Source organism: Arabidopsis thaliana, chromosome 2, assembly GCF_000001735.4.
Source record: "Arabidopsis thaliana chromosome 2, partial sequence".
Taxonomy (NCBI): domain Eukaryota; kingdom Viridiplantae; phylum Streptophyta; class Magnoliopsida; order Brassicales; family Brassicaceae; genus Arabidopsis; species Arabidopsis thaliana.
Genome location: NC_003071.7, coordinates 6,823,717 through 6,848,900, shown reverse-complemented (window position 1 = coordinate 6,848,900; position 25,184 = coordinate 6,823,717). Strand labels below are relative to the sequence as shown.

Here is a 25,184-nt window from a genome sequence, read left to right as displayed (position 1 = left end):
GTAAAAGACAATACGGTGTTTTTAGCATACGTCTAGTGTATAAAGTATTTTAATTAGAAGGCTCCGAGCAGTGCATCTTTTTTAATTATTTGGATAACAGACCTTTCATATTATGCAACATAATATAAACTCTATATAGAAAAGCAATGTTAATAAACGAAAGCAACTACTTTTTTATTTACTTTTTTGTTATAAGAACACAATGAGCGTTGATATTAATATATTATTTTTTCAAACATTCTTATATATTAATTTGGATGTTCACCACACCAAAATAAAATATACTAGCTAGGTTAAGAAAAACAAGATTACATTATAGAAAATTAAATAAGTAAAAAGATAATTAATAAAACGCAAAAAAAGAGTAGTCCTAGTAGTTGATGCATGGTAGATAATAGATATCTTAAAGATAGGTAGAGCTTCGATTTAGGCTGAGCGTTTGGTGACAGAAACAACATTAAATTCGATCTCTATATTCAAAGTATCTTTTAAAAACCTTTCTTTTCTTCGTTTCGCTTCTTTTTCCCCAACGTCGGCCTCACGTCGGTGGTCGGAAATTTCTGTTCTAATGCCAAAGAAAAAGAAAAAGAAGCTTCTTCGTGGGGTGGTCACAAGCTCTTCTAAGTTCGCAGCAGTCTGTGCTCGTGCTGCATCCTCTGTCTCTTCTGGTGTTCGGGATGGGTCTTCCGGTGTCGCCTCCGTCTTTGGTGTCTTTGGTAATTTGGACTTCTCAGATCATGTGTCTTGTGGGGTTGTGTTGGAGGCTGATGGTATTAGTGTTAAGCGTCCCTTCAAGTTCTATAATTTTCTGTTGAATAATGAGGAGTTTTTGAATGTTGTTATAGAAAATTGGTATTCAACTAACGTGGTTGGGTCTCACATGTTCAGGGTTTCTAAAAAGCTGAAAGCCCTCAAGAAGCCTATTAAAGACTTCAGTAGGCTCAATTATTCTGGTATAGAGCTGCGTACAAAAGAGGCTCATGAGTGGTTTTTAAGGCGCCAAGACCTGACTCTTGCCAATGCCTCCGATCTCAATGCAGCCTTGGAACTGGAGGCTCAGCGTAAGTGGCTTTTGCTTTCCTCTGCTGAGGAGAGTTTCTTCCATCAAAGATCCAGGGTTTCTTGGTTTGCTGAGGGTGATAGCAATACTTCCTATTTCCATAGAATGGCGGATTCCAGAAAGTGTTTTAACCCCATAAAGTCCCTTGTTGACTGCAATGGGGTGGTGATTGACTCCCAACAAGGTATTATTGATCATTGTATGGCCTATTATGAGAGGCTGTTGGGTGAGGTTGAGACTCCCTTCTCGTTGGAGCAAGATGACATGAACCTGCTGCTTACCTATAGGTGCTCTCAGGCGCAGTCTACTGAGATGTAAAGGCTGTTTAGTGATGATGAGATCAAAGCAGCTTTCAAATCTCTCCCGCGGAACAAATTTAGTGGGCCTGACGGGTATCCGGTTGAATTTTTTAGAGATTCCTGGAGCGTTATTGGGTCGGAGGTTACTGCTGCCATTCACGAGTTCTTTATCTCTAGGCAGCTCCTTAAGCAGTGGAATGCTACCACCCTTGTCTTAATCCCTAAAACCTCTAACGCCTCTTTCATATCAGATTTTAGGCCCATCTCCTACCTTAATACGCTGTACAAAATTATATCTAAGTTTTTGACTGGCAGGTTGCAGGGCTTATTTTCAGAAGTGATTGGTCAATCTCAGTCGGCTTTCTTGCTTGGAAGATCTTTAGCTGAGAATGTTCTCTTTACCACGGAGATGGTTCATGGTTATAACAGGTTGCATATCTCACCTTGGGGAATGCTCAAGGTGGATTTGAGAAAGGCTTTTGACTCCGTCAAATAGGAGTTTGTCATTGCAGCTTTGAGGGCGCTTGCAATCCCTGATCGGTTCATCAACTGGATTTATCAGTGCATCTCAATGCCTTCCTTCTCAATCTCTATTAATGGGGTCTCGGGAGGTTTTTTCAACAGTACTAAAGGTCTAAGGCAAGGTGATCCCTTGTCTCCCTACCTCTTCGTGTTAGCCATGGAAGTGTTCTCCAAGCTGCTTTATTCTCGCTATGACTCTGGTTATATTCACTACCACCCAAAGACAAGAGACCTCTCTATCTCCCATTTGATGTTTGCGGAAGATGTGATGATCTTTTCTGATGGGGGAAGCTCTTCTTTGCACAGTATTTGCGAGACGCTTGATGACTTTGCGGATTGATCTGGCCTTAGAGTTAATAAGGACAAAAGTCAGCTGTTCCAAGCGGGTCTGGATTTAACTGAGAGGAGCGCCTCTGTTGCCTATGGTTTCCCAGAAGGAGCCTTCCCTATCCGGTACTTAGGTCTCCCTTTGATGTGCCGCAAGCTGCGAATTGCTGAATATGGTCCTTTGCTGGAGAAGCTCTCTTCTAGATTCTGATCTTGGGTCTCCAAGTCCTTGTCTTTCGCAGGTCGGGCGCAGCTTATCTCTTCGATTATATTTGGCTTAATCAATTTCTGGATGTCTACTTTCCTTCTGCCCAAGGGCTGCATTAAAAAGCTGGAAGGTCTTTGTTCCAAATTCCTCTGGTCGGGTAATATTGATGTGGGTAAAGGCGCTAAAGTCTCTTGGGTGCATTCCTGCCTCCCAAAGAGTGAAGGCAGTTTGGGTTTTAAGCGGTTTAGTGAGTGGAACAAAGCGCTTCTTCTAAGGCTTATTTGGTTCCTGTTTAACCGTTCAGATTCTCTGTGGGTTCAGTGGTAGTGCCATCATCGTCTTAGGGAGTCTTCTTTCTGGCGGGTGGAGGCTAACATTAGTGACCCTTGGAGCTGGAAAATGTTGCTAAATCTAAGGCCCCTGGCGGAGCGGTTCGTCAAAGCTAAAGTGGGAAATGTCTTAAAGGCTTCGTTCTGGTTTGATAATTGGACTTATAAGGGCCCCTTGATTAAGCTCTTGGGTAATGTTGAATTGAGACCGCTGAGAATTCCTTTAAACGCAAAGGTAGCAGATGCTTTTGACGCTTCGGGATGGAGGCATCCTCTGCCACGGTCAATCACAGCTGACTCTATCTTCGCTCTTCTCTCTTCGCTCCCTGCTCCTCTGCCTCATCTGGACAGTGACTGTTACTTTTGGAGTATGAATGGAGACGCTAGTCAGGGCTTCTCAGTCGCCGCAACCTGGGAGGGTTTCAGGCGTAGGAGTTCTTTGAAGGGTTGGACAAAGTCTATCACGTTCAAAGGCGCTGTTCCTAAACACGCTTTTACCATGTGGATAGCTAACCTTAACCGTCTCCCTACCCTTCACAGGCTGCTTTCTTGGGGCCTTATCAACTCTGCTGAATGTTGCCTTTGCTCTGTTGACACCGAGACAAGGAACCATCTTCTGCTGCTTTGTGATTTCTCTTCTCAGGTTTGGATGCTGGTTTTCCTCAGGCTCTGCCCTCGTCAGCGGCTGTTCTGCTCATGGTAGGAGCTTCTCTCTTGGACAAGGCTTTCTTCTTCAGCAGCTCCTACTCTCCTTCGGAAAGTGGTAGCTAATCTCGTGGTGTACAGCCTTTGGAGGCAGCGAAACAATGTCCTCCACAACTCTCTTCGAGTCTCTTGTTCTGTGGTCATTCGTCAGATCGACCGTGAGCTGCGCAACATCATCTCTTCTAGGAGGCACAAGAAGCATTGGCGGGAGCTTATGGTGCTTTGGATCCGTTAGCTTCTCCCAAATCTTATCTAGCTCTATTGTAACCTTGTTTTTATTATTTTTGCCTTGGTTGCTTTGCTTTGGTAATGTCTTTATATTACCCTAACTTCATATTTTATGATATTTACAAGTTTAGGGGAAAAAAAGTATCTTCTAGGTCCAAGTATGATTTCCGAAGTTTAGAAAAAGACAAGAATTCAAGATAACCCCACCCTTTGTTCCGGTCCCTGAACCAGTTGCCAACTGCAAGAAAAAGTAATGTCTGTAAAGTGAGCAGGACACTTTAAAATCCATAAGTCAAGAACCCCAACAACATCTACAATTTTTGATCTCATGAATAAGCTCTAACAAAAGAGCATACATTTTTAGTGAAGTGATTTCATCCACGTGGGTCAAGAACTCGCAGATGTGCTATCACGTAAATCTTCTCATCCACCGTTAAGGTTTCACTACCAGATAACCGCAAAAAAATGGATAACCATTTTTTATCTCTTCTAGGGTCTCCCTTTGGATACATTTGAAGATCCCTATAAAACGTTATTATGCACGTTTTAGCAGTTACCAAAAATGGACATATATAATACTTTTATAGACTCACCATAATCTTCCTCCCATTGAAAATCTTTCTGATACATAGAACTCCTCTTTAAGCACCGAGAAATCCTTAACACTCCAGGAGAACTTGAGAATATCGAGTTTCTCATCAAAAGAGACGACTTCCCACTTGGTAATGGGTGAAGCAACCATCACATCAACACCAAACTCACATTGTTCTCCCTCAAATGTGTATCCATTTTCAAGGTCATTGAATGTCTCAAGTGAAAGAACTTGTGATAATCCCCACACCGTTCTTAATGCATTGAACCGCTTTACTTCAACATCTAGACGTATATTTATACAAAGATTTCTAATCAATGCATATGTGTGTATATATATATATATAGATAGAGAGAGTAGGCTATGTATGTACGAACCTTGAATGGTAAAGTATTTGTTTTCTTTCTTGTTGTAGACGAAGAAAATGATATATGCGAACACCTCCATTGGTGATGTAGACGAGACTTTTGTGTTGTCAAATTCCACATACATAGAGATAAATCCACTTCCTTTGTCTTTTTCGTTTCCTTTTGGGTATATAACCAATCTCCTGTTTTTTTTAATGGAAATATAGGTCAACACACTTTATGAAAGAAGTAATCCGTTTATAACAAAGATCACGTACCAGTTGTATCCACCGGACAAGAAACGATGAGATTCATATTTGTCAAAAGTAAGTTGAGAAAGTTTGTTGATCTTGAGGGAGTAAGAAGAAGGAGGATGTTCTCTCAAGTTATTCACAATTGTAGAATCTCCTGTGCATGAACCAATTATTATACTCAACTACGACCTTAATTCATCTACAACTATTCTAGTCCTAATGAACCTGGAAGATTGTTAATATATGGAGAGAAAAAGGAATAAAGCGAAATCAATGTTATTATGACTTACTAGATTTATTGAGGAGTCTTGGAAATAGTGTGTGAAGGAAGGTGGAGCAGTCTCCAAAACGTCATTAGAAAACGAAGAGTCGTTTACTCATGAGTCTAATGTCCAAGTGTTCATAGTTAGTTCACACCATATATTTATTATGACATTTTATTTATATTTCCAAGATATCGAGGAGTCTTGGAAATATGTATGTGTGTATGTAGTGTCTGAAATTTACGAGAGTTCTAATTAGGGTTTCCAATTAGTAAAGTTAGGATGTTCTACGGATTAAGCCAATTAATGAATGGTGTGAAACAATTTTTTTTTTGGGGTCAAAAATTATATTGCAGCATTTATGTTTGAAAACACATAATGGCTTGGCAAATATCTTTGGCATGTGGAACCCAACTCGCCAACACCAAATTTATCTAGTTTTGTGGAGAAAAAAGTGATAGAGATTGCTTGGTAAAGAAATAAACAGACAAAGAAAATTGATAACCGAGTTCACAGCCTCAACCCCTACATCTCGGGGGAGATCTCTTGCTCCCAAGTTTCACTACATCAAAGGGATTACAAACACACCACTAACTTGTGATGTTGTCTTTTGGTTTTTACAGATTTGCACTCAAGAAAAACAAAGATTCAAAAACAACAAAGAGGAAGAAGAAAGCTTGCTTTGGAAGCTCTTTTATCTCTCTTCTCTATAACTCTCTTTAGATTCTTTTCTCACCTACCTCCACTATACGTCGTACGTTGTAATGCATTTATAGGTGACGTAAATGGGCCACATACTTTTGCCCACACTTGTGTTCTTCCTCACCTTGCCAATTTTGTTGGCCCAATAATTGTGTTATGTCAAACCCAAACAACAATTCTCCACCTTTTGACAAAACACAATCTTCCTCGACGAAATCGTTATCTGAAACCACCTTTTCCCTTTGTCCCTTCGTGAAGCCAACAACGACACCACCGGATTGCCATTACCTCCGGCGTTTTACACCGGCGACGTTCTCCATCACCGGCTGACACCTCTGTTCCCGTTGGTATCAAACTTTGGCGAATCTGAGACATCTCGTTGTCTCTCATCTTCACCTTCCTTCCATGACACATCATGGCCGTCTTCTCCAGCGATTAGCTCCGGCTGTGATCTCCTCATAATCTCCCATTCTCATCTTCACCAATCTCTTCCAAGCTTCCTCTCTTTCCCGTGATGAAGAGAAGATGATAAAAATTGGAATCAATTTTAGATTCTGACCACAGCCTCCTTTGTAACTCCAGGTTCATCAAAGGTACTCTCTAATCTCTTTCTTGTCACACTTAGAGACTAGGATCCTTTAATATTTCCAGAGAATCTGAAAAAACTTGATTTTTTTTTTTTTAATGTAATTCGGGTGATTGGCACAACTTCTCTGGCGAACTCCACAACTTCTTCGATGAGATAATACCCAATCAATTTCGACCTTAGGTAAGCTCTTCCTCACCAACTGATTTTGCGATTCAAATTTTAACCAAGTGATCTGACTCGATCTGCTTTGTTAATAGTTGAATCACCACACCCAACGATTTCAGCTGGCTTCTTAGAGGACTCCACCTGAAACTGATATTCCTCTCAGCACAATAACAACAGCTTTCACGTAATTACCTGCCGTTAATCACCATCTCTTGTAGCAATTTTTCAATCTCACAACATTATGAGATTTCCTAACCCAATTTCTTTCTGAAACTGTGTAGTCAGATACTCCACCTGGAACTTGCAACTCCTACGCAGTTCCAGCACTTAACAGGTAACACCAACTCCAATTTAATGCCTTACTCAATTATGACACTTGAGTATTTCTCACAAAACTGACTCATCTTGTTTCTTCCTGTTTTGCGAGACTGTTGGAGTTACTTGTAGCCGCTGCTCCATCTCAGTGGATGTTGAGAAGCTCGTAGCAAAGCTGGAACTTTTGACCAGGTACCGTCTTAGTTAAGAAATCTGTCGGATTGACTGTTGTGTGAATTTAGTGTCTATGTGCTCGGTTCTTTCGTGATGAACTGAATTCTTTGCTAGGGCTAGAGCACTCTGCGAATCACAATGAACCATAACATTATCTTGTTTAAAACCCAATTCTGAACACAAACCTTTCAACCAAATGGCCTCTTTCACTGCTTCAGTAAGAGCCATATACTCTGCTTCTGTGGTTGAAAGAGCCACAACAGACTGTAAACTTGACTTCCACGAAATTGTGTTTCCACCAACTTTAAACACATATCCTGTCACTGATCTTCTCCTGTCCAAGTCTGTTGCATAATCTGAATCTGAAAATCCTTCAATGCAGAACTTAGAATCCTTCTTAAAAATCAAGTTTTGAGTGTATGCACCTTTTAAATACCTTAACACCCATTTTACTGCTGACCAATGCTCCCTTCCTGGACTTGACATAAATCTGCTGATAAAACCCACTACAAATGCTAAATCTGGCCTTGAACCAACCATGGCGTACATTAAACTCCCCACAACATTTGCATATGGAATTCTTTCCATGTGAACAGCTTCTGTTTTCTTTTCTTCTTCTGACAAACTTCTGAATTTGAAGTGAGCAGCAGTTGGTGTAATCACTGGTCTTGCTTCAAGCATTCCAAACGTTTTAACACTTTCTCCAAGTAGTTTCCTTGAGACAGAATTAATTCTCCCTTTTCTCTGTCTCTTATGATATCCATACCCAGAATTCTTGAAGCCTTCCCAAATCTTTCATCTCAAACTCACAATTCAGCTTGTTTTTAAGCTCTTGTATGATAGCCATATTCCCTGAAGCTATCAACATATCATCAACATAGAGCAACAAGTAGATAGCTTTGTCTGTTTGAGTGTCTCTCATGTAGACACATGGGTCATAACAGCTTCTTTCAAACTTCTGATCCTTCATGAATGCATCAAACCTCTGATTCCAAAGTCTAGGAGACTGTTTTAGGCCATATAGGGATTTCCTCAACAAACAAACTTTATTTTCGTTTCCCTCTTGTATGAATCCTTCAGGCTGACTCATTAGGATCCTTTCCTCTAGATTACCATGCAGAAAAGCTGTTTTAACGTCCATTTGCTCCAGCTCATAATCCATGTTAACCATAAGTGACAACATTAACCTGATGGAGACATGCTTCACCACTAAAGAAAACACTTCATTATAATCAATACCTTCTTGCTGCGAGAAACCTTTAGCAACAAGTCTAGCCTTGTATCTCTGTTTCTCAACTCCTGGTATGCCTGGCTTTAATTTAAAAATCCACTTGCATCCAATCAGCTTCTGCTTTTCTGGTTTCTCAATTAAATCCCAAGTGTGACTCTTTTTATGAGAATCCATCTCCTCTTTCATTGCATTTTCCCACTGCTTTCTCTTACTACTTTTCAATGCTTCTTCATAAGACTTAGGCTCTTCTTCTTCCAAGTCTTCTGCTGTTGCCAATGCATAAGCTACGAAATCTTCGTCTTCAAATCTGGAAGGAGGCCTGATATTACTTCTTCGTTTCATGTCCCTCGCCAATAAGTAATCATCCAGAGACTGCTCATTTTCAGATCCAACAACTTCCTCATTCATTTCTGATTCCTCTAAGTTTTCTGAACTTTCTGATGAAGATGAGGAGGTTTCTCCACCTTGAGAAGATGAGTCATCCAAATCACAGCAGCTAGTTGAAGGACCTCTGAGAAGATCATGGCTGAAGGACACTCTTTTTCTAGCTTTCTTCAATTTCTTGTACTCTTTTTCAGCTTCCTCTTTCCTTTCATCTGCACTACTTAATGTGTCCTTGTACAACTCAGTTTCATTGAACACCACATTTCTACTTGTAGTGCATTTCCCTTCTTTCGGTAACCAGACTCTATATCCTTTAATACCACAAGGATATCCCATGAAAACTCCTTTGACTGCTCTTGGACTTGTCTTGTCTTGAGTGACATGGACATAGGCTGAACATCCAAACCTCCTGAGATGACTTAAATCTGGTTTTGTACCTGTCCACACTTCCTCAGGTAGCTTGAAACCAATAAACGAGTTCGGTGTTCTGTTGATTAAGTAGACTGCCGTAGAAGTAGCCTCAGCCCAAAACTCTTGACTCATTCCTGTCTCAGCAAGCATACTTCTAACTATATCCATAATGGTCTTGTTCATCCTCTCCGATACACCGTTTTGCTGCGGTGTATAAGTGCACGTTCTGTGCCTTTTAATTCCATCTTCCTTACACAAGTTGTCAAACTGTGTATTATAGAATTCAAGACCATTATCAGTCCTTAAATACTTAATCTTCTTGCCCGTTTGATTCTCAACTGCTTGTTTCCATTCTCTGAACTTGTGATATGCCTCATCCTTGGTCTTCAGAAAATACACCCATACTTTCTTTGAGAAATCATCAATGAAGCTCACAAAGTACCTACAACCACCAAGACTTTCTGGAGTAGAAGGAGATCCCGAGAGATCAGAATGTATATAATCTAATATACCTTTAGTAGTGTGCTTAGCAGTTGGGAAACTTTGTTTGTGAGATTTTCCAAGTACGCAACTCTCACAAAATTCCAGCTTGTCTACTTCTTTTCCTGACAAGTAACCTTCTTCAACCAGCACATTCATGTTCTTCAAGCTCATATGACCCAGCCTAGAATGCCATAAGCTAGTCATGTCAATGTCTGGTCTTGCCACTGCAACTTCTCCTTTTACTACTTTTCCTTCTAGATAGTACAGCCCATCTTGATATTTTCCAGAAATGACTTTCTGTCCATCTTTGTAGAAAGTGACTATAAAGTCTTTTCCTTCATACTTGCAGCCGCTCTTCTCCAATTGTAGGTATGTACCGCACATTTGTTAATATGACCACATAATCATCTGGATTTAAGATCTTAATCTTACCAATCCCTTTCACTTCACTGTGAGTCATATTACCCATCAAAACTTTGCCTCCATCAAATTCTTGTAGGTCAAACAGAGAATCCTTGTCTAGTGTAATGTGAAAACTACATCCAGAATCCATAACCCATTCTTCCTTAGTGTCTTGAGGGCTAGCTGTTAATACTAGTGGCTGTTTTGGCTCCGTTGCAATGTTTGCTGAACTTGAAGGCTTGTGAAGACTTTTCAGGACACTCCCTCTTCCAATGTCCTTCTTTACCACAGATGAAACAACCCTTGTTGTTTTTATTGTACTTTGGCCTTGATTTTGATCTGCCTTTGCTCTTAGAACGTCCTCTCCATGGTTTGCCTTTTCCTTTTTCAAACCTCTTCTCTGATCTGCCTCTTGTTCCACATACAGACCTTCACTTTGAGAGCTTTCCACTTTCTGTGAGTTCTCTTTCCTTTGATTTTGCAGCTCCAATGACTTCATTCAAGCTCAAAGTGTCTCTGCCATACTTTAACGTCTCTTTGAGCTGATCATACCGGTCATATAATGAACTCAACAATAGTATAGCTTGAACCTCCTCTGTCACATCTACTCCTATGTTGTTTAGATCAGTAACTAGCTTAAGGAAATCATCCACATTCCCATCTATACTTCTAGAATCAGTCATCTTATAAGTATAGAACTTAAGCTGTAAGTAGATTCGATTAGGTAGAGAAGTCTCCATGTATAACCTCTTTAATGTGGACCACATGGCTGCAGCTGTCTCACAGTTTTTGATCTTTCTTAGTACTTGATTTCCCACGTTTAGTACTATAAGATCTTTTGCCTTCTCTGACTTTTCAAACTTTATAAGATCAACATTGGAAGGCAGCTCAAAATCTCCGACGTGATAGTCTCTTCCAGCTACTGCAGCTTCCTCTTCTATAACAGGTGGATCTCTTAGCAGCTGCTCATCGTTCAAGATACCTTTTAGCCCTAAAACACCATAATGAGCCAACATTCTGACCTTCCACAAAGAGAAGTCACCGGTTCCATCAAATCTGTCAACCTCAACCCGAGCGTTACTACTCATCTTTTAAAACTTCTTGTAACCCCTGATCTGAAACTCCTTAGCTGAAACTCCTTAACAACCCTATACAAGCCTGGAGCTCTGATACCACTTGTGGAGAAAAGAGTGATAGAGATTGCTTGGTAAAGAAATAAACAGACACAGAAAATTGATAACCGAGTTCACGGCCTCAACCGCTACGTCTCGGGGGAGATGTCTTGCTCCCAAGCTTCACTATATCAAAGGGATTACAAACACACCACTAACTTGTGATGTTGTCTTTTGGTTTTTACAGATTTACACTCAAGAAGAACAAAAATTCAAAAACAACAAAGAGGAAGAAGAAAGGTTGCTTTAGAAGCTCTTTTATCTCTCTTCTCTATAACTCTCTTTAGATTCTTTTTTCACCTACCTCCACTATACGTCGCACGTTGTAATGCATTTATAGGTGACGTAAATGGGGCACAGACTTTTGCCCACACTTTTGTTCTTCTTCACCTTGCCAATTTCGTTGGCCTATTAAGGCCCAATAATTGTATTATGTCAAATCCAAACAACAAGTTTGCTTTTGTTAGATCATCTTGAAAAATGTGAGGCTTCTATGTGTTGCACAATATTGTGAAGTTTTTGAAGAACATCATTGACAGAAAAAAAAAGTAAGAGGATCATATCCATTATAAATGAAATTGTGTGGATCATGCGAGAAGGAAATTGATTAATTTGTATAAACGATATGAACGGGTCATTACAATTGTATATAATTAACAAAATTTAAGTTGACTGGGACTCTAATATTCTATAAATATTTAGGGAATTTTAGACATTCCTCTTTGTACGAATGAATGTTGTATCTAAAAAAATTGTCCTCGATCAAAAGTATATATATGTAGATAGAATCATATAACCGGACCAGTTTTTATGTTTGAAAATCAGTGTCTTTGGGTGAAATCTACTGATTTAAAAAATTGCTGCGGTAAATTTATCATGATAGTCAAACAATTTAACCTACCACGACAAATTACATTTTCACGAAAGAACATGTAATCAGTTGGAGATGTGACATAGAAAGAGTCTATCTAAGCCATGCGTCGTATATTTTACGAGTTAAACGAGCATCAACTTGAACCTATCGTTGTTAAATTGGACTTTGTTAATCTCCATACTCCAATTTTGGAGGAATGATAGGAACCCTTTATATTAAAAAAAAGAGACCTTTTGCATTTCTTACAGAAGTCGTGGATGAAGCAAACATGTCTTGTTTATAGTATTTGACCATTACTTACACGGTAAACTAATGACGTGGCAAACAAACAACGTCGTTAAAAAAAAAGGCGCATTATAACCGAAATAACTAAACTACGCCAAGAGGTAAAATTAAACACAAGGATCTGACGTGGGTGATGATAACAACCACGGACCCGTATCCCAAAGATCTCATCTTTCGTCGAGTGGTTCATAACCAAAATCAAAACTTGAGTGAATCATAATCGTCGTCTCGTCGCCGGAGAAAATGATCGGCGGTGGTAGGGTTTATTGGGGGAAGAAGTTAGATAAAGAGATGGAAGATGCGGCGGTTGTTGACGGTGGTGGATCTAACGGTGTTGTTGTGATCTTTGTTTGGAGCTCGATTAACGAGAACCAGCTTATGAATTTCGTTGATCTTTATTCTTCTCTTGGTTGGAATTCTCTTGTTTGCCGCGCTGATTTTCTCACCGCGTAAGTTCGTTCTCTTGTTCTCTCTATCTCTCTGAGTATATTTTCCGGCGAACTAGCTAATTTCTGAGAATTTTCCGATGATCAATGGTTTTGTGTAGCTTAGTATTTGTAAATGAGCATTTAGCAGAAAAAATCTTTTGGTTCCTTGTGATTTTTTCTGTAAATGTCGTTTTTGTGAATTCTTATCAATCAAAATTGTAAAGAAATCTAAAAGATTCCGTTTAGATATTCTTTGAGAATCTCTAAAAGTAGTTTTGATTATTTGTCTATGTTTTTCAGGGTTTATCCTGAAATGGCTCTTTCTTTAGCATTCCATCTTCTTTCTGAACTTGTTGAGGTAAGGTTTTATGGTCAGGAATGTGATGAGTTCTTTTTTTAGATTGGTACATGTTTATGTTAAATGATTCTCTCTTTTTTGGTTTTGGTGTGTTACTTAATGTTGCTATTGTTGTTATTGTTCAGGAGTTAAAGAGTAGACCATGTCCTGTTATCTTTCTAGCTTTCTCTGGTGCTCCTAAAGCTTGTATGTATAAAGTTCTACAGGTAAGCTTAAAAGGATTCAACTTCCAGCTACTTTGTGGTCATTTTGTGCTGTTTTTTATGTTTCTGTTTCAATGGGTATCTAAAAGTATGTTAAACAATGCAGGTGATCATGGATGATTGTGAAGCTCAAATTCATCCGGTGAGAATTGTCTCCTATACAGTTTTATTTGAAGTCATCAAATGCTGCTTTTATGTTGTTTCTCTCTTGATTTAGTTTTGACTCATTGATTGTTTTCTAATTTTGTGAAGGATGATAGCCAGTTGGTTAGAACCTGTCTTTCTGGACATGTCTATGACTCTGGCCCGTTGGATTTTACGAGTGATTTGAATGTGAAATTCGCACTACATCCCACCATACGACGAATGTCTGGTCCTTCTAGACTAGTATCTTGGGTGGCTAAAGGGATTTCTTCCGGGCTTGATGGTTTATATCTTACAAGATTTGAATCCCAACGTAGTGAGTACTGGCAGGCCCTCTACTCATCGGTTGTAAGTTTCCAACGAGTTTCTATGCCTTCTTTGATTTTGGATTCTCAAATTTCTAGCTAACAGTAGATAAATTTTCCAGGAAATTGGGGCTCCATATCTCATTTTGTGCTCCGAGAATGATGAACTTGCTCCTCTACAAGTAATTTCAAGCTTTACCCATCAATTGCAGGAACTGGGAGGAGAAGTTAAGGTTGTCAAGTGGAAAAATTCTCCTCATGCAGGTTAGTCAACATGCTATGGTTGTGACAAATATTTATGATATGCGGTATATGCTATCACGTGGTCTCTTATGGCCTAGCCATTCTTTGATAATGGTTAGTCTATGTCCTGAAGATAGCTATTGGTTTTATTGTCAATGCTACAAAATCTGAGGTTATGGTCTTTTTTGCTCCTCTCTGTCTTCAGGACACTACGCACATAACCCTATACAATACCGGGCTGTTATCTCCAACTTTCTGGAGAAAGCCATATCAGTTCACTTACATAAAATCCGGCAGCTCGGAGAAAGAGCTCACACGCATGATGAAATCTCTGAGTTAATATGCGACCTTCAGAAAGTTGCTGTGAACTCTAACCAAAGCCTAAGAAGAGTAGCCACTGGGCCATGTGACCACTTTTTCTTACCTAGCTCAGCACCGTATCAAAGCAACAGCAACAACAGCGATCCATCATCTTCACAAGAAGAACAGAGAGAAAGATCGTCCTTCCGCCCACTCCAACCAACGAGCATAAACGCTCACAGCGTACTCGGGCAATTCCTATTCGACTCATGTGTTCCAAAGAACATCGAAGGATGGGATATCAGATTTGCGGGTTGTCTCAACGGTCAACCATATGCCACGTCCTCCTCCCGTAAGAACTCAAATCTTGGTTTTAAGAAACGCTTTTTCCGTTCAAGACTATGAATGAAATCGCAGAAACTGAGCAAGGTACTGGGTGATGTGAACCATATGGGGAAGTAGTAGAGAGATGTTTAGAAAGGAAGAGGATGTATAGGATGCGGAAGATGTATATAGAGTGACGATTACTACAACCTAACATACATGAGGGATCTTCAAATGTTGTGTGTACAAGTCTCAAAAATAAGTCTGTATAGATAGACATATCTGTTACTTGTCTACACGAAAATGTGTTAATAACACACTGTAATATGTTATGTTATTATAGATTTGTTCAAATCTTTATATTCAAACTTCAAAGTAAAAATATTATTCAAACTACACAAATGTGATTTTGAGTCGATATGGCGAGATCATTGATTTAAGAACTTGACGACAATTGATAAAAATAAAACATTCAAGGCCTAAAGTTGCAATATCTTAATTTAACCCAACTCGGCCCAAATATAATTTAATCAACAGGCCTAACAAGCCCAAAAGTGAAACTTATCATAATTTCATTTCCTGGGAATATTCTCATCCCCAATCTTATTTTCACAGACTCTCACTAGGGTTTTGGTTTCTCCTATCAGGGTTTTAATCGTTCACCATTTCTCTCAGAGAAAATGTCTTCTCTAATGGCCATTCGTTGCGCACGAACCCAGAATATCGTCACAATCGGCTCTCTCCTTCAGTTACGTTCTTCATTTCCCAGACTCTCCTCTCAATTCCACTTCTCCGGTACCCTAAACTCAATTCCGATCAAACACCTAAGCACATCCGCCGCCGCAAACGATTACCACCAGAATCCTCAATCTGGATCACCGTCTCAGCATCAACGCCCATATCCACCTCAAAGCTTCGATTCTCAGAATCAGACCAACACTAATCAACGAGTTCCACAAAGCCCTAATCAATGGTCTACTCAACACGGTGGTCAAATACCTCAATACGGTGGTCAAAATCCTCAACACGGGGGTCAAAGGCCTCCATACGGTGGTCAAAATCCTCAACAAGGTGGTCAAATGTCTCAATACGGTGGTCACAATCCTCAACACGGTGGTCACAGGCCTCAGTACGGTGGTCAGAGGCCTCAATACGGTGGACCTGGTAACAATTATCAGAATCAGAATGTTCAACAAAGTAATCAGAGTCAGTACTACACTCCGCAGCAGCAGCAACAACCGCAACCACCACGAAGCTCGAATCAAAGCCCTAATCAGATGAATGAGGTAGCTCCTCCTCCTAGTGTTGAAGAGGTGATGAGGTTATGTCAGCGTAGGCTATATAAAGATGCTATTGAATTGCTTGATAAAGGAGCTATGCCTGATAGAGAATGTTTCGTTTTGTTGTTTGAGTCTTGTGCGAATTTGAAGTCGCTTGAGCATTCTAAGAAGGTACATGATCATTTCCTTCAGTCTAAGTTTAGAGGTGATCCAAAACTTAACAATATGGTGATTAGTATGTTTGGAGAGTGTAGTAGTATTACTGATGCTAAGAGAGTGTTTGATCATATGGTTGATAAAGATATGGATTCTTGGCATTTGATGATGTGTGCGTATAGTGATAACGGAATGGGAGATGATGCGTTGCATTTGTTCGAAGAGATGACGAAACATGGGTTGAAGCCGAACGAGGAGACTTTCCTTACGGTCTTCTTGGCTTGTGCTACTGTTGGTGGTATAGAAGAAGCGTTTTTGCATTTTGATTCGATGAAGAACGAGCATGGGATTAGTCCGAAGACAGAGCATTATTTGGGTGTTTTAGGTGTTCTTGGGAAATGTGGACATCTTGTTGAGGCTGAGCAATATATCCGTGATCTTCCGTTTGAACCCACAGCTGATTTCTGGGAGGCTATGCGGAACTATGCTCGGTTACATGGTGATATCGATTTAGAGGATTACATGGAGGAATTGATGGTTGATGTTGATCCTTCAAAGGCTGTAATCAACAAAATTCCTACTCCTCCACCTAAATCATTCAAGGAAACAAATATGGTTACTAGTAAGAGTAGGATCCTTGAGTTTCGAAATCTGACTTTCTACAAGGATGAAGCAAAGGAGATGGCTGCAAAGAAAGGAGTGGTTTATGTTCCTGACACACGGTTTGTGCTTCATGATATCGATCAAGAGGCTAAAGAACAGGCACTACTCTACCACAGTGAGAGGTTAGCGATTGCTTATGGTATCATATGCACCCCACCAAGGAAGACCCTAACAATCATCAAGAATCTCCGTGTGTGTGGGGATTGTCACAACTTTATCAAGATCATGTCCAAAATCATTGGTAGGGTGTTGATCGTGAGAGACAACAAACGTTTCCATCACTTCAAAGACGGTAAATGTTCTTGCGGGGATTACTGGTAGAGCGGCGTTTTCTGTGACTTTGTTTCGCATCATGTATAGCGCGCTCTAAGCTCTCGCCAGAACTTTGCTAGCAGTTGGGAAATGGAATAGTATTTGCTACGCTGTAACAAGTTTCATCTGCTCTAGACCCTTTTACATGAGGAATTATCAAGTTTATTGCTTTATATCTACTATTATTGGTCTCATTCTCGAAGAACGTGACTTAATGTTTTGAAATTAGATCGTATGAATAATGAACTTTGATTACATCAACAGAGAGAGATATGGTTAGACATTGTTGGAAGACATCATTTTGATGAACTCTTCCATATTAACCAATCCATCACCATCTGCATCAACAGCTCTAACCATCCTGTTGCAGTCCTCTAAGCTACATCTCTCACCAAGCTTCCACAGAACCGACATCACTTCCTCTGCGCTTATCTTCCCATCGCCGTTCAAATCAAAAGTCCAGAAAGAATTTCGTATATCCGAAGACCTAATCCCACCACTTCTCTTGTATGCATCAATAAACTCCCTGAAATCAATAAACCCATCACCGTCCAGATCCACAGCCTTAAAGATCTTAGGCACATCCTCGATCGCCCGCTCTTGTCCTAGCGCTCTCAGCACCACCTTGTACTCAGTCTGAGAGATTTTCCCGTCTTTATCCAAATCAAACCTGCTGAAAACACGTCTCATCTCATTCACAGAAGGCTGAGAGAAGCCTCCTGGTCCAGGTGAAGATAGCCCTGAGGATTGTCTATCTCTAGAGAACATCCTTGAAGGCTTCCTCAACATCTTGTTCTTGGAGAGCTTGTACTGCAACTCAAGAAAACTCACGTTTGACATGTCTGATTTGCGATCACCAATCTTTTCTTAAGAGGAGGTTTTTAAGAGACCCATTGATCCCAAAAGTTATATAGTGCAAGAAGATGATTCATTTGGCAAAAAAGAGAGTCGTGGCGTTGAAGAAAGAAACATGTGACTTTATTCCATGGCAACTTAGGCTTCAGCTCAAAAGAGTAAGATTCGGATAAGATTAACAAAGAACAAGATCCACAACGCAAAGATCCATTCCTTTACTGTCCCAACTTGTTCATATTTTTGGGGTTACCACAAGACTAAGAATCTGATACCATAATTGTTTTGTTGCTATCACATCCCCTACTTGTGTTTATGTTACTTTAAGTTTATTGAAATAAACTTTGCTATCAAAAGCCTGAAAACGGTATATTTTACCATAAGAACTATCACATCATACCAGATAGAGCTCATACTTTGAGCCCGGTTAATTTCTCCATGGAATAGAAGTTCTTATACAAGAAGTGGATCCATTGCTTCTCAACTTTTCTTATAGATTTGATTGACGAACGCCTGAGCTAGAAGCAAAGATGTTGGGACTTTTGGTAAGAAACTAAGAACTCTAAATTGTGTTCAGAAGATAAAATGAAAAGTTTTGCTTGAACAATAATTGTTATTGAACTAGAAGAATCTGTTATTTATAGCTAAAGCTTAACCTAAAAATTTCTGACTTAAACCGTAAAAGGAGAGACCAATAAAACTGCTAATTTAACTAAAGCATAATTGTAAATTTCCTCAGTGAATAAGATTGTTTTTTTTTTTCCTTTTTCAATTATAATCCACGTCGTGGCTTCATTTGCAATTACAGTAACGTAATTTCTTTCTCAAACTTTTCTTCAATTTGTGATTTCTTCTTTTCTTGAGGCACAAGCGAAGCCTTAAATAATAAAGATACAAGTTCGAACACGACAAGAGTAGAACGTGTTCGATGACAGCAACAGGGCCTTTAACAGGCCGAATCAATCTAAAAAGGCCCACAATGTACAATAGCTATATACAAGTCAGGTTACACACCATGAACATAAAAACAATGGGATCATTTATCCAGTAATCTGAATGAGCAAAGAATTATGTGCGTTATACTTACGTTAAGAGAATAAAGTTGGCTCAAGGAAAAGGAGGAAACCGAGTCTGTGGGGAGTTCAAAATCAAATCATGTGCTCAAGTGAGCTGGGATTTGGAATCTCGAATATTCTAGTAAACGTACCTTATATTAATGAAGAGCTTTAGCATGGAATAAAGCAGTAGGCACTTTTTTACCTCGAAATAACGAAGTTGGAGACTCCCAAAACATGAGAAATCTTCTTGAAGGTTTGGATCAACTATTGTTTGCACCCTACCAGGGAAATAAGTATCAGTCATACAAGAAGACATCCGAATATAAACATATCTATTTCCCATAAAAAAACATGAGAACATAAAAATTGTTAAAAAAAAAAAAGAGATGAGAACATAAAAGCATCTCCAATGGTGAGAGCCCCCCATAGAGAATGTTAACTTTCTCACCACCCTTGATGGAGAATTCAGATGCGGGTTTTGGCAGTCCGTTTTGCGAATCAGTATGACTGCATTGCCTTCTTTGGACATCACAAACTTGCTCTTTGTTCTGTGAGTCAGGAATGGGCAGAACTTGAGATGTTGATTTGAACTGAACTCAAAAAAACCACACACAAATAAACCATCAGTTTTAATAAAGAAAAGATTTCTAGAAACATGATTTTGATTCCCCATTAAGGATTTGACACATTTCAGATTTTCTTGAGTGAGATTCATGATCTACACATAATTTGATTTGAGTGACTATAAAAACAGAGATTCAAGACAAATATTTGGTGTTTAAGTGTTGATAAACACAAACATGGCCTATAATAAGAACATCTTCTTCTTATAGCATTTGTTATTTGAACGTAATGCAAACTTAGAAGACCTTTCATTACATTCCAAAGCTATAGACTTTTTCATTACCCAAACACAACACACACTAACACAATTAAAACTCACACAATCTAGCAAAAGAATCGAGTTAAAATGACACCAAATCCTTGACATGAACTTAAAAATGCTGCAGCAATGTATCTCAGCCTCACTGTGGAACTTTGTTATAAAATGGTAAAGTAAAGTTCATAACAGCACTTGATTCAAGCTACTGTACTGCAGTTTCTTCTTCCTCCAACAATGTCACACAGAAAAATTGACTCTCTCTTGTCAACATTTGCAGATAACAAGTTGTAAAGACTCCACTTATAGATGCTCAAATGTGCTTGGGCTTGTTTTCCTTCCTGGAGATACAACTTTAACCTTTGTAAATGGTCTTTTATATGTGTAACAGTAGCAAATCTTGGGACTTAGCATCATTCATCTTCTTTGTCGTTTGCTCATTTCGTCCTCCATCGAACACTGTCCCAACAAAACTCCAAGTCTGAAACTGTTTGTAATTGCTTATATTCCCATTTATGCTTTACGTGAGACATCGCATCACCAAAAGTAATATGTTTCATTCTTCTTGAATCATGTCTCTTGTTCCACTATATGTTCTCTTGAATACACATCATCACCACTACAATTGGTGTAGAGAGGACATTACTGCTTTCAACTACATACAGCTGAACGTTGACTCTCATTCCATCCCAACAGTATAATGTCTGAACACTCCCAGGTGTCTTCAATACTCTGGCATGTCTCTCGGTATTCCCAACCTGCTCAATAACTGATATGTCTTGAAACTTGCTGTACTTTCTCTTGCTCGTGTACAGAAACTTGCTGTACTTGCCTACACGGCGATGTTTGTTCTTCCTCATATAGCTTTCTTTGCCGCCTTGTTTCTCACTCTCCTCCTCGAAAACAACTCTGATTGTTTCTCCGGTCAACGGCTTCGCCATTACCTCCACCACTGTCTACTTTATTCTCTTTTGTTGAAAACGTGTAGCTTCTAAGGTGCTTACATTCACATTCTTAGAAATAAAGATTCAAACCAAAGTTTTCAAGATATGACAATCCAAATTACCATTGAGTTGATAATTGGATTTTAAAGTCATTCATACATATACATTTATTACGCTACAAAGATACATCCGATAGACAAGAAGCAAAGTTCAGATATCCACTTAAACCAAACTAAACTCATAACATCAATAAATTAAACACAAATTGTTTTACACATTAACTTCTTCTCCAAGACACCCTGATCACTTCCATCATCATTAGGGTTGGAAACAACTAGAAGTAGCTCCTTTGTGATTCATACGTGATCAAATAACAAGGCTAAAGGAAGAGGTATTAAAAGCTATTTGGTCAAACCTGCTTTAACGATCAGTTTTGGTTCTTCCTATCCAATATAGATTGGTGTTGAACATGTTGTTAAGTTTTTGTTCTTATTGTCTCACGATCAAAACTGAATCTAGGTGTTATTGGTGTTGAACATGATAGTCCCGTAATTGATGCAACTACACATTGAGGCTTCAGCCTCTTCTTCTTTGAGCTTCTACTTCTTTTGTTGATGTTTTGAATCTTGGGGTTATTGGGTTTTCTTAGTCGGTTTTGGTTTTGATTTCTTTTATCTTTTCTCTCTTGATGAGCAAAAAGGAAGTTTTACATTCTTCTTCTTATTTCATTATGTACTCAGTTCTTATATAAGGATTCAATTGGGTGTTTGCAATATTCAGTTTTTGATCAATAACGAATAAGGGTTTTACCTTTTATCAAAGTCTACGAACTTCCTCTGCTTTCTTTGCAAGAAACCAAGAGTTCATAGCAACAAGTCTTTCTTGTAATCCATTGATCTACAGAAAGTTCTTGTTCTCTATCTTCCTCTGTATTAAGTATACATAAAGATCAATAGATACTAAGATTTTAATTTATGTATTCGATTATCTTGAATTGAGTTTGCTTAGAAAATTGATCTTAGTGAAACCTTGTTTGATGTCTTTTGGATGTAAATGTTGAATTTTGGTTTTGATTTAAGATTTAAGATTTTCAATTTTTGTTTCTTTCCAAAGAACTCCACCATAGATTCTATACCATTGGACTATGATTTTTTTTTTTTTGAAACACAAGCTCTCTCATCTAACAATTTATCAAAATATAAGTTAAAAAATGGTGAGAGCCCATTGGTCTAAGTCTCTGATCATTCTCTATTCTGGTGATATTAATGAAACTCTAGGGTTTTGTAACCACAAATATACCATAAGTAGCATCATATGTTTTTTCATTCCTAATCTCATTTTTTTCGGAATAGTGCAAAATTGTAGGAAAGAACTGTACAAGAAAGTTATACAAAAAAGTTGAGAGTAAAACTTTTCGGATTTGAATGGTAACCCACTATCAAAACTGTATACTTTGTACAAGTTTGACAATTACCAATCACAAAAGCTTTATAAAAAGCGTTTACTAAAAGCTTTACCCTCAGTTTTTTTGTACAGCTTTCTGGTACACCTCTTCTTATAGTTTTGTACTATTCCGAAGAATGCTTATAGCTCCATTTAACAACTAAATTTTTTATAGTTTTGTGTTACCAATCAGACTCTTAAGAACGCTTTAAATAAAAAAAAATATGATTGGTATATATAAAAGTTGTACACAATATACCACTTTCATAATGTGTTACCATTCAAACCCATAAATTCATTTATAATCTTAATATAACATTTGGTAAGAAAACAAATAAAATGAAAAATATATAAAAAAACAAATATAATGAGTCAACTTTTCCAATATAAAAATATTAAAATGACACTTTTGTTGGAATGTATAGTCAACACTTTTTCCCAAAACATTTGTAAACAATACCAATTAATATATTGCACAATAATGAAAATAATGTGGTCAATATAATTATTACCATTAACTAATGATAGAATTATGTTTGGAAGTAAATTCAATTTTGATATGCAAAGAGTTCAATTCCATGGAACAAGATGACCACAAAAAGATTATAACATTTCGGTTTAATTTGGGTTTAAATTTTGGTCTATTGGTTTAATTTTGAAATATAATATAAATATAAACCAAATCTAATATATTAGTTTGGTAGCTTTTTTTTGTTTGTTTATATCGAATTCTTAAGAAAATGATATTAACTCTTTTTAGAAAAATGTTTTATTTTTATTTCTATATTTCATTTTGGTTCAAAATCGCATAAGATGTTTGCTGATATTTGAAAAATAACTATTTTAACCAACAATAAAGGAAATTTTTTAATTGTTGGATTGATATGTTTGACTTAGTTTAGATTGAAAAGTTTGGTTTATCTTAATCGCCACAATAACCTTTCAACAATATTAAACAAATAGTAATTAATCTTACATCTTAATCAATCATCTACCTTATCTATTTCTTTTGACTGGCACCAGTGTTAAACTCTATTTATATAAATTCTTACGTTAATCTTTATTCAGATATCCAACAAAAAACTAAAACTCAAAAACGAGAGATCAAATCAAAGAGTGAGCATGGCGATAAACAAACTAAGACTTGCATGGGTAGAGAACAACAAGTCAAGAGCAAAAAAATTGAAGAAAATAAGGGTATGGTTAATGAAAAAGGTAGAAGAACTAACTATATTATATTGTGTGCTGTTAAGGCTTGTATCATTATGTTCAGCCCTCATGAGGTTGAGCCAATGGTGTGGCCATCTTTTGAGAAGGCTCGTGACCTCCTAGACGGTTTCTTTGCCTTACCGGATATCAAGAAGAAGAAGAAACAGATGAGTCTTGAGATGTACCTAAAGGAGAAGACCAAGAAGGTTCATGAGCAGTTCATGAAGACTCAAAGGAAGCACATGGATCATGTCACCGATCAGTTGATGGTAGAACTGCATCGTGGTCGAAGACTTGATGATCTTGACTTGAGTGAGATTAATGCATTGATATCTTTTTCAAGGGAAAATATCATACTTCTTAGGAAGGAGCTAGAGTTTGTGCAACATTCCCCTCTTGGTGATCCACGGGTGCCTCCATTTGAGGCGCAATTCGAAGAGCTCACGACTATCGCAAATGATGTTTTTGTAAGAGGTGGTCAGGTTGATGAGAGAGCCTGGAAGAATTATGAAGCAACAAAAAGGGTTAGCATTGGTAATGCACTAAGGGGGAATCAAAGTCATTACTTGGTGGATAAATGGCTTTTTGCGTCCCCTAAACCTAGAGAACCTACCAACCAATCGAGATTAACCTACCAAACCATATTCTATACGAAGGAAGCAGTAGCAACGGATGCCCTAATTTGGATATAGAGCAAGTTAGGGTCCCAGCGATGACTTTCCATGGTTTGGTTGGGTCAGCCTCTCAACAGCTACAACATCACAACATCATCAATACTCCAACCATCGATATGTGTGAACCAAGACAACACCCTTTTGATTTCATGAGCTGCGAGTTAAGAGTAAAAGAGGAAGGAAGCACTATTAAGAATGGGGACTCACAATATCACGAGGGGAGTAACAATAGAGCAGTCAACGATGGTATCCGTCAAGAGCCACCTCCTAATGGAACAATCATTGGACAAAGTAATGGTGAGGAAGGTAATGCTAATGTGACGTCGTTTGATATCAATAAGGTTTGACCGTCCATTAACAATCATCATATCTAGACTTTTAGTTGGTATATTTGTTCTATGTTTCGTATGCAATTTTTTGAAATTGTGTTTGTTTGTGAATTATGGACCTTTTGTTGTTGTTGTTTTGGAAAACTTCAATCGAAGTGTCCTTGATTATGCTTAAATTAATAAATCACTAGATTAATCTTTTCAATCCAAAAAATAAAATACTAATTACTCGGATCCGCTAGTGTATAAAATGTGGTTTTGTCATTGGTTCTGTCCATTACGACCATTCAAATTCTTAATTTTGCCTTTTCAGTATACAGTGAAGTAAATTTGTCGGTACACTTAAACTTGAAAGTAAACCGTGGTAACGTTCTGAATCTATACGACGTCTTCTTCCCTGACAACAAACAAACCCTACTTTGCCTTGTCTCTTACGCCACCAAATCTCAATTGTTTCCGACGCGTCTTTCTTCTTTTCCATGAAAGAAGCCACTAGTATACTCAGACTGGTGGTACAAATGAAAATCCAGACACTTTTCTCACACCAATGAAGTTACAGGTGGGCGTGAGTTCTTAGTGCACTGGAAAGATCAGCGTGAGACTGCTATTTCGTGGGTGTTGTCCAAGGAGTTTGTCCAATTGTTTCCTAATTTCAAGCTTGAGGACAAGCTTCGTCTCAACGGAGGGAGTATTGATACGGTTCATCAGGCGTATTACAGAAGAAGGTCAATGCCACGTCAGCTGTGTTAATGTTTTGT

At 38.4% G+C, this 25,184-nt stretch overlaps 6 protein-coding genes, 1 long non-coding RNA gene and 2 pseudogenes across 9 annotated transcripts; 4 read left to right on the top strand and 5 right to left on the bottom strand.

The window, feature by feature from the left end:
- Positions 1–568: 568 nt before the first annotated feature.
- On the top strand, positions 569–3,516 carry AT2G15720 (annotated as a pseudogene; the record flags this gene model as incomplete). Its single annotated transcript has 1 exon — positions 569–3,516.
- A 281-nt stretch (positions 3,517–3,797) lies between these two features.
- AT2G15710 (TRAF-like family protein) lies at positions 3,798–6,253 on the bottom strand (the record flags this gene model as incomplete). The annotated part of the gene is made up of 7 exons (NM_127133.1): positions 3,798–3,916; positions 4,061–4,200; positions 4,272–4,554; positions 4,648–4,820; positions 4,896–5,025; positions 5,961–6,084; positions 6,125–6,253. 7 exons carry the CDS (start codon positions 6,251–6,253, stop codon positions 3,798–3,800), a joined length of 1,098 nt encoding a protein of 365 aa, NP_179173.1.
- An 803-nt stretch (positions 6,254–7,056) lies between these two features.
- AT2G15700 lies at positions 7,057–11,078 on the bottom strand (annotated as a pseudogene; the record flags this gene model as incomplete). The annotated part of the gene is made up of 1 exon: positions 7,057–11,078.
- Positions 11,079–12,362: 1,284 nt separating this feature from the next.
- Positions 12,363–15,021, top strand: AT2G15695 (peptide methionine sulfoxide reductase (Protein of unknown function DUF829, transmembrane 53)). Its single transcript, NM_127131.5, has 7 exons — positions 12,363–12,770; positions 13,050–13,107; positions 13,233–13,313; positions 13,417–13,452; positions 13,563–13,802; positions 13,882–14,023; positions 14,208–15,021. The coding sequence occupies exons 1-7, from the start codon at positions 12,565–12,567 to the stop codon at positions 14,705–14,707; spliced, it is 1,263 nt and encodes a 420-aa protein (NP_565378.1). The 5' UTR covers positions 12,363–12,564; the 3' UTR covers positions 14,708–15,021.
- A 102-nt stretch (positions 15,022–15,123) lies between these two features.
- On the top strand, positions 15,124–17,906 carry AT2G15690 (Tetratricopeptide repeat (TPR)-like superfamily protein). The gene has a single exon (NM_127130.2). It carries the CDS (start codon positions 15,307–15,309, stop codon positions 17,044–17,046), a length of 1,740 nt encoding a protein of 579 aa, NP_565377.1. The 5' UTR covers positions 15,124–15,306; the 3' UTR covers positions 17,047–17,906.
- Positions 15,197–16,685, bottom strand: AT2G06465. Its single transcript, NR_140146.1, has 3 exons — positions 16,245–16,685; positions 15,681–16,077; positions 15,197–15,637 (listed from the first exon to the last, which is right to left on the bottom strand). It is a non-coding gene; the product is annotated as an other RNA (long non-coding RNA).
- Positions 17,260–17,906, bottom strand: CML30 (Calcium-binding EF-hand family protein). Its single transcript, NM_127129.2, has one exon. The coding sequence runs from the start codon at positions 17,875–17,877 to the stop codon at positions 17,314–17,316; it is 564 nt and encodes a 187-aa protein (NP_179170.1). The 5' UTR covers positions 17,878–17,906; the 3' UTR covers positions 17,260–17,313.
- A 1,373-nt stretch (positions 17,907–19,279) lies between these two features.
- AT2G15670 (uncharacterized protein) lies at positions 19,280–20,768 on the bottom strand (the record flags this gene model as incomplete). Its single annotated transcript, NM_127128.1, has 2 exons — positions 19,280–19,537; positions 20,445–20,768. The coding sequence occupies 2 exons, from the start codon at positions 20,766–20,768 to the stop codon at positions 19,280–19,282; spliced, it is 582 nt and encodes a 193-aa protein (NP_179169.1).
- Positions 20,769–23,324: 2,556 nt separating this feature from the next.
- Positions 23,325–24,659, top strand: AGL95 (AGAMOUS-like 95). The gene has a single exon (NM_127127.3). The coding sequence runs from the start codon at positions 23,363–23,365 to the stop codon at positions 24,113–24,115; it is 753 nt and encodes a 250-aa protein (NP_179168.2). The 5' UTR covers positions 23,325–23,362; the 3' UTR covers positions 24,116–24,659.
- The last annotated feature ends 525 nt before the right edge of the window (positions 24,660–25,184 follow it).

Coding starts and splice junctions, on each gene's coding strand:
- AT2G15695 (NM_127131.5), top strand. CDS start 12,565: ATGATCGGCGGTGGTAGGGTTTATTGGGGGAAGAAGTTAGATAAAGAG. Junction 13,803..13,881: donor AGGCCCTCTACTCATCGGTT/GTAAGTTTCCAA, acceptor TAAATTTTCCAG/GAAATTGGGGCTCCATATCT. Junction 14,024..14,207: donor GAAAAATTCTCCTCATGCAG/GTTAGTCAACAT, acceptor CTCTGTCTTCAG/GACACTACGCACATAACCCT.
- AT2G15690 (NM_127130.2), top strand. CDS start 15,307: ATGTCTTCTCTAATGGCCATTCGTTGCGCACGAACCCAGAATATCGTC.
- CML30 (NM_127129.2), bottom strand. CDS start 17,877: ATGTCAAACGTGAGTTTTCTTGAGTTGCAGTACAAGCTCTCCAAGAAC.
- AGL95 (NM_127127.3), top strand. CDS start 23,363: ATGGGTAGAGAACAACAAGTCAAGAGCAAAAAAATTGAAGAAAATAAG.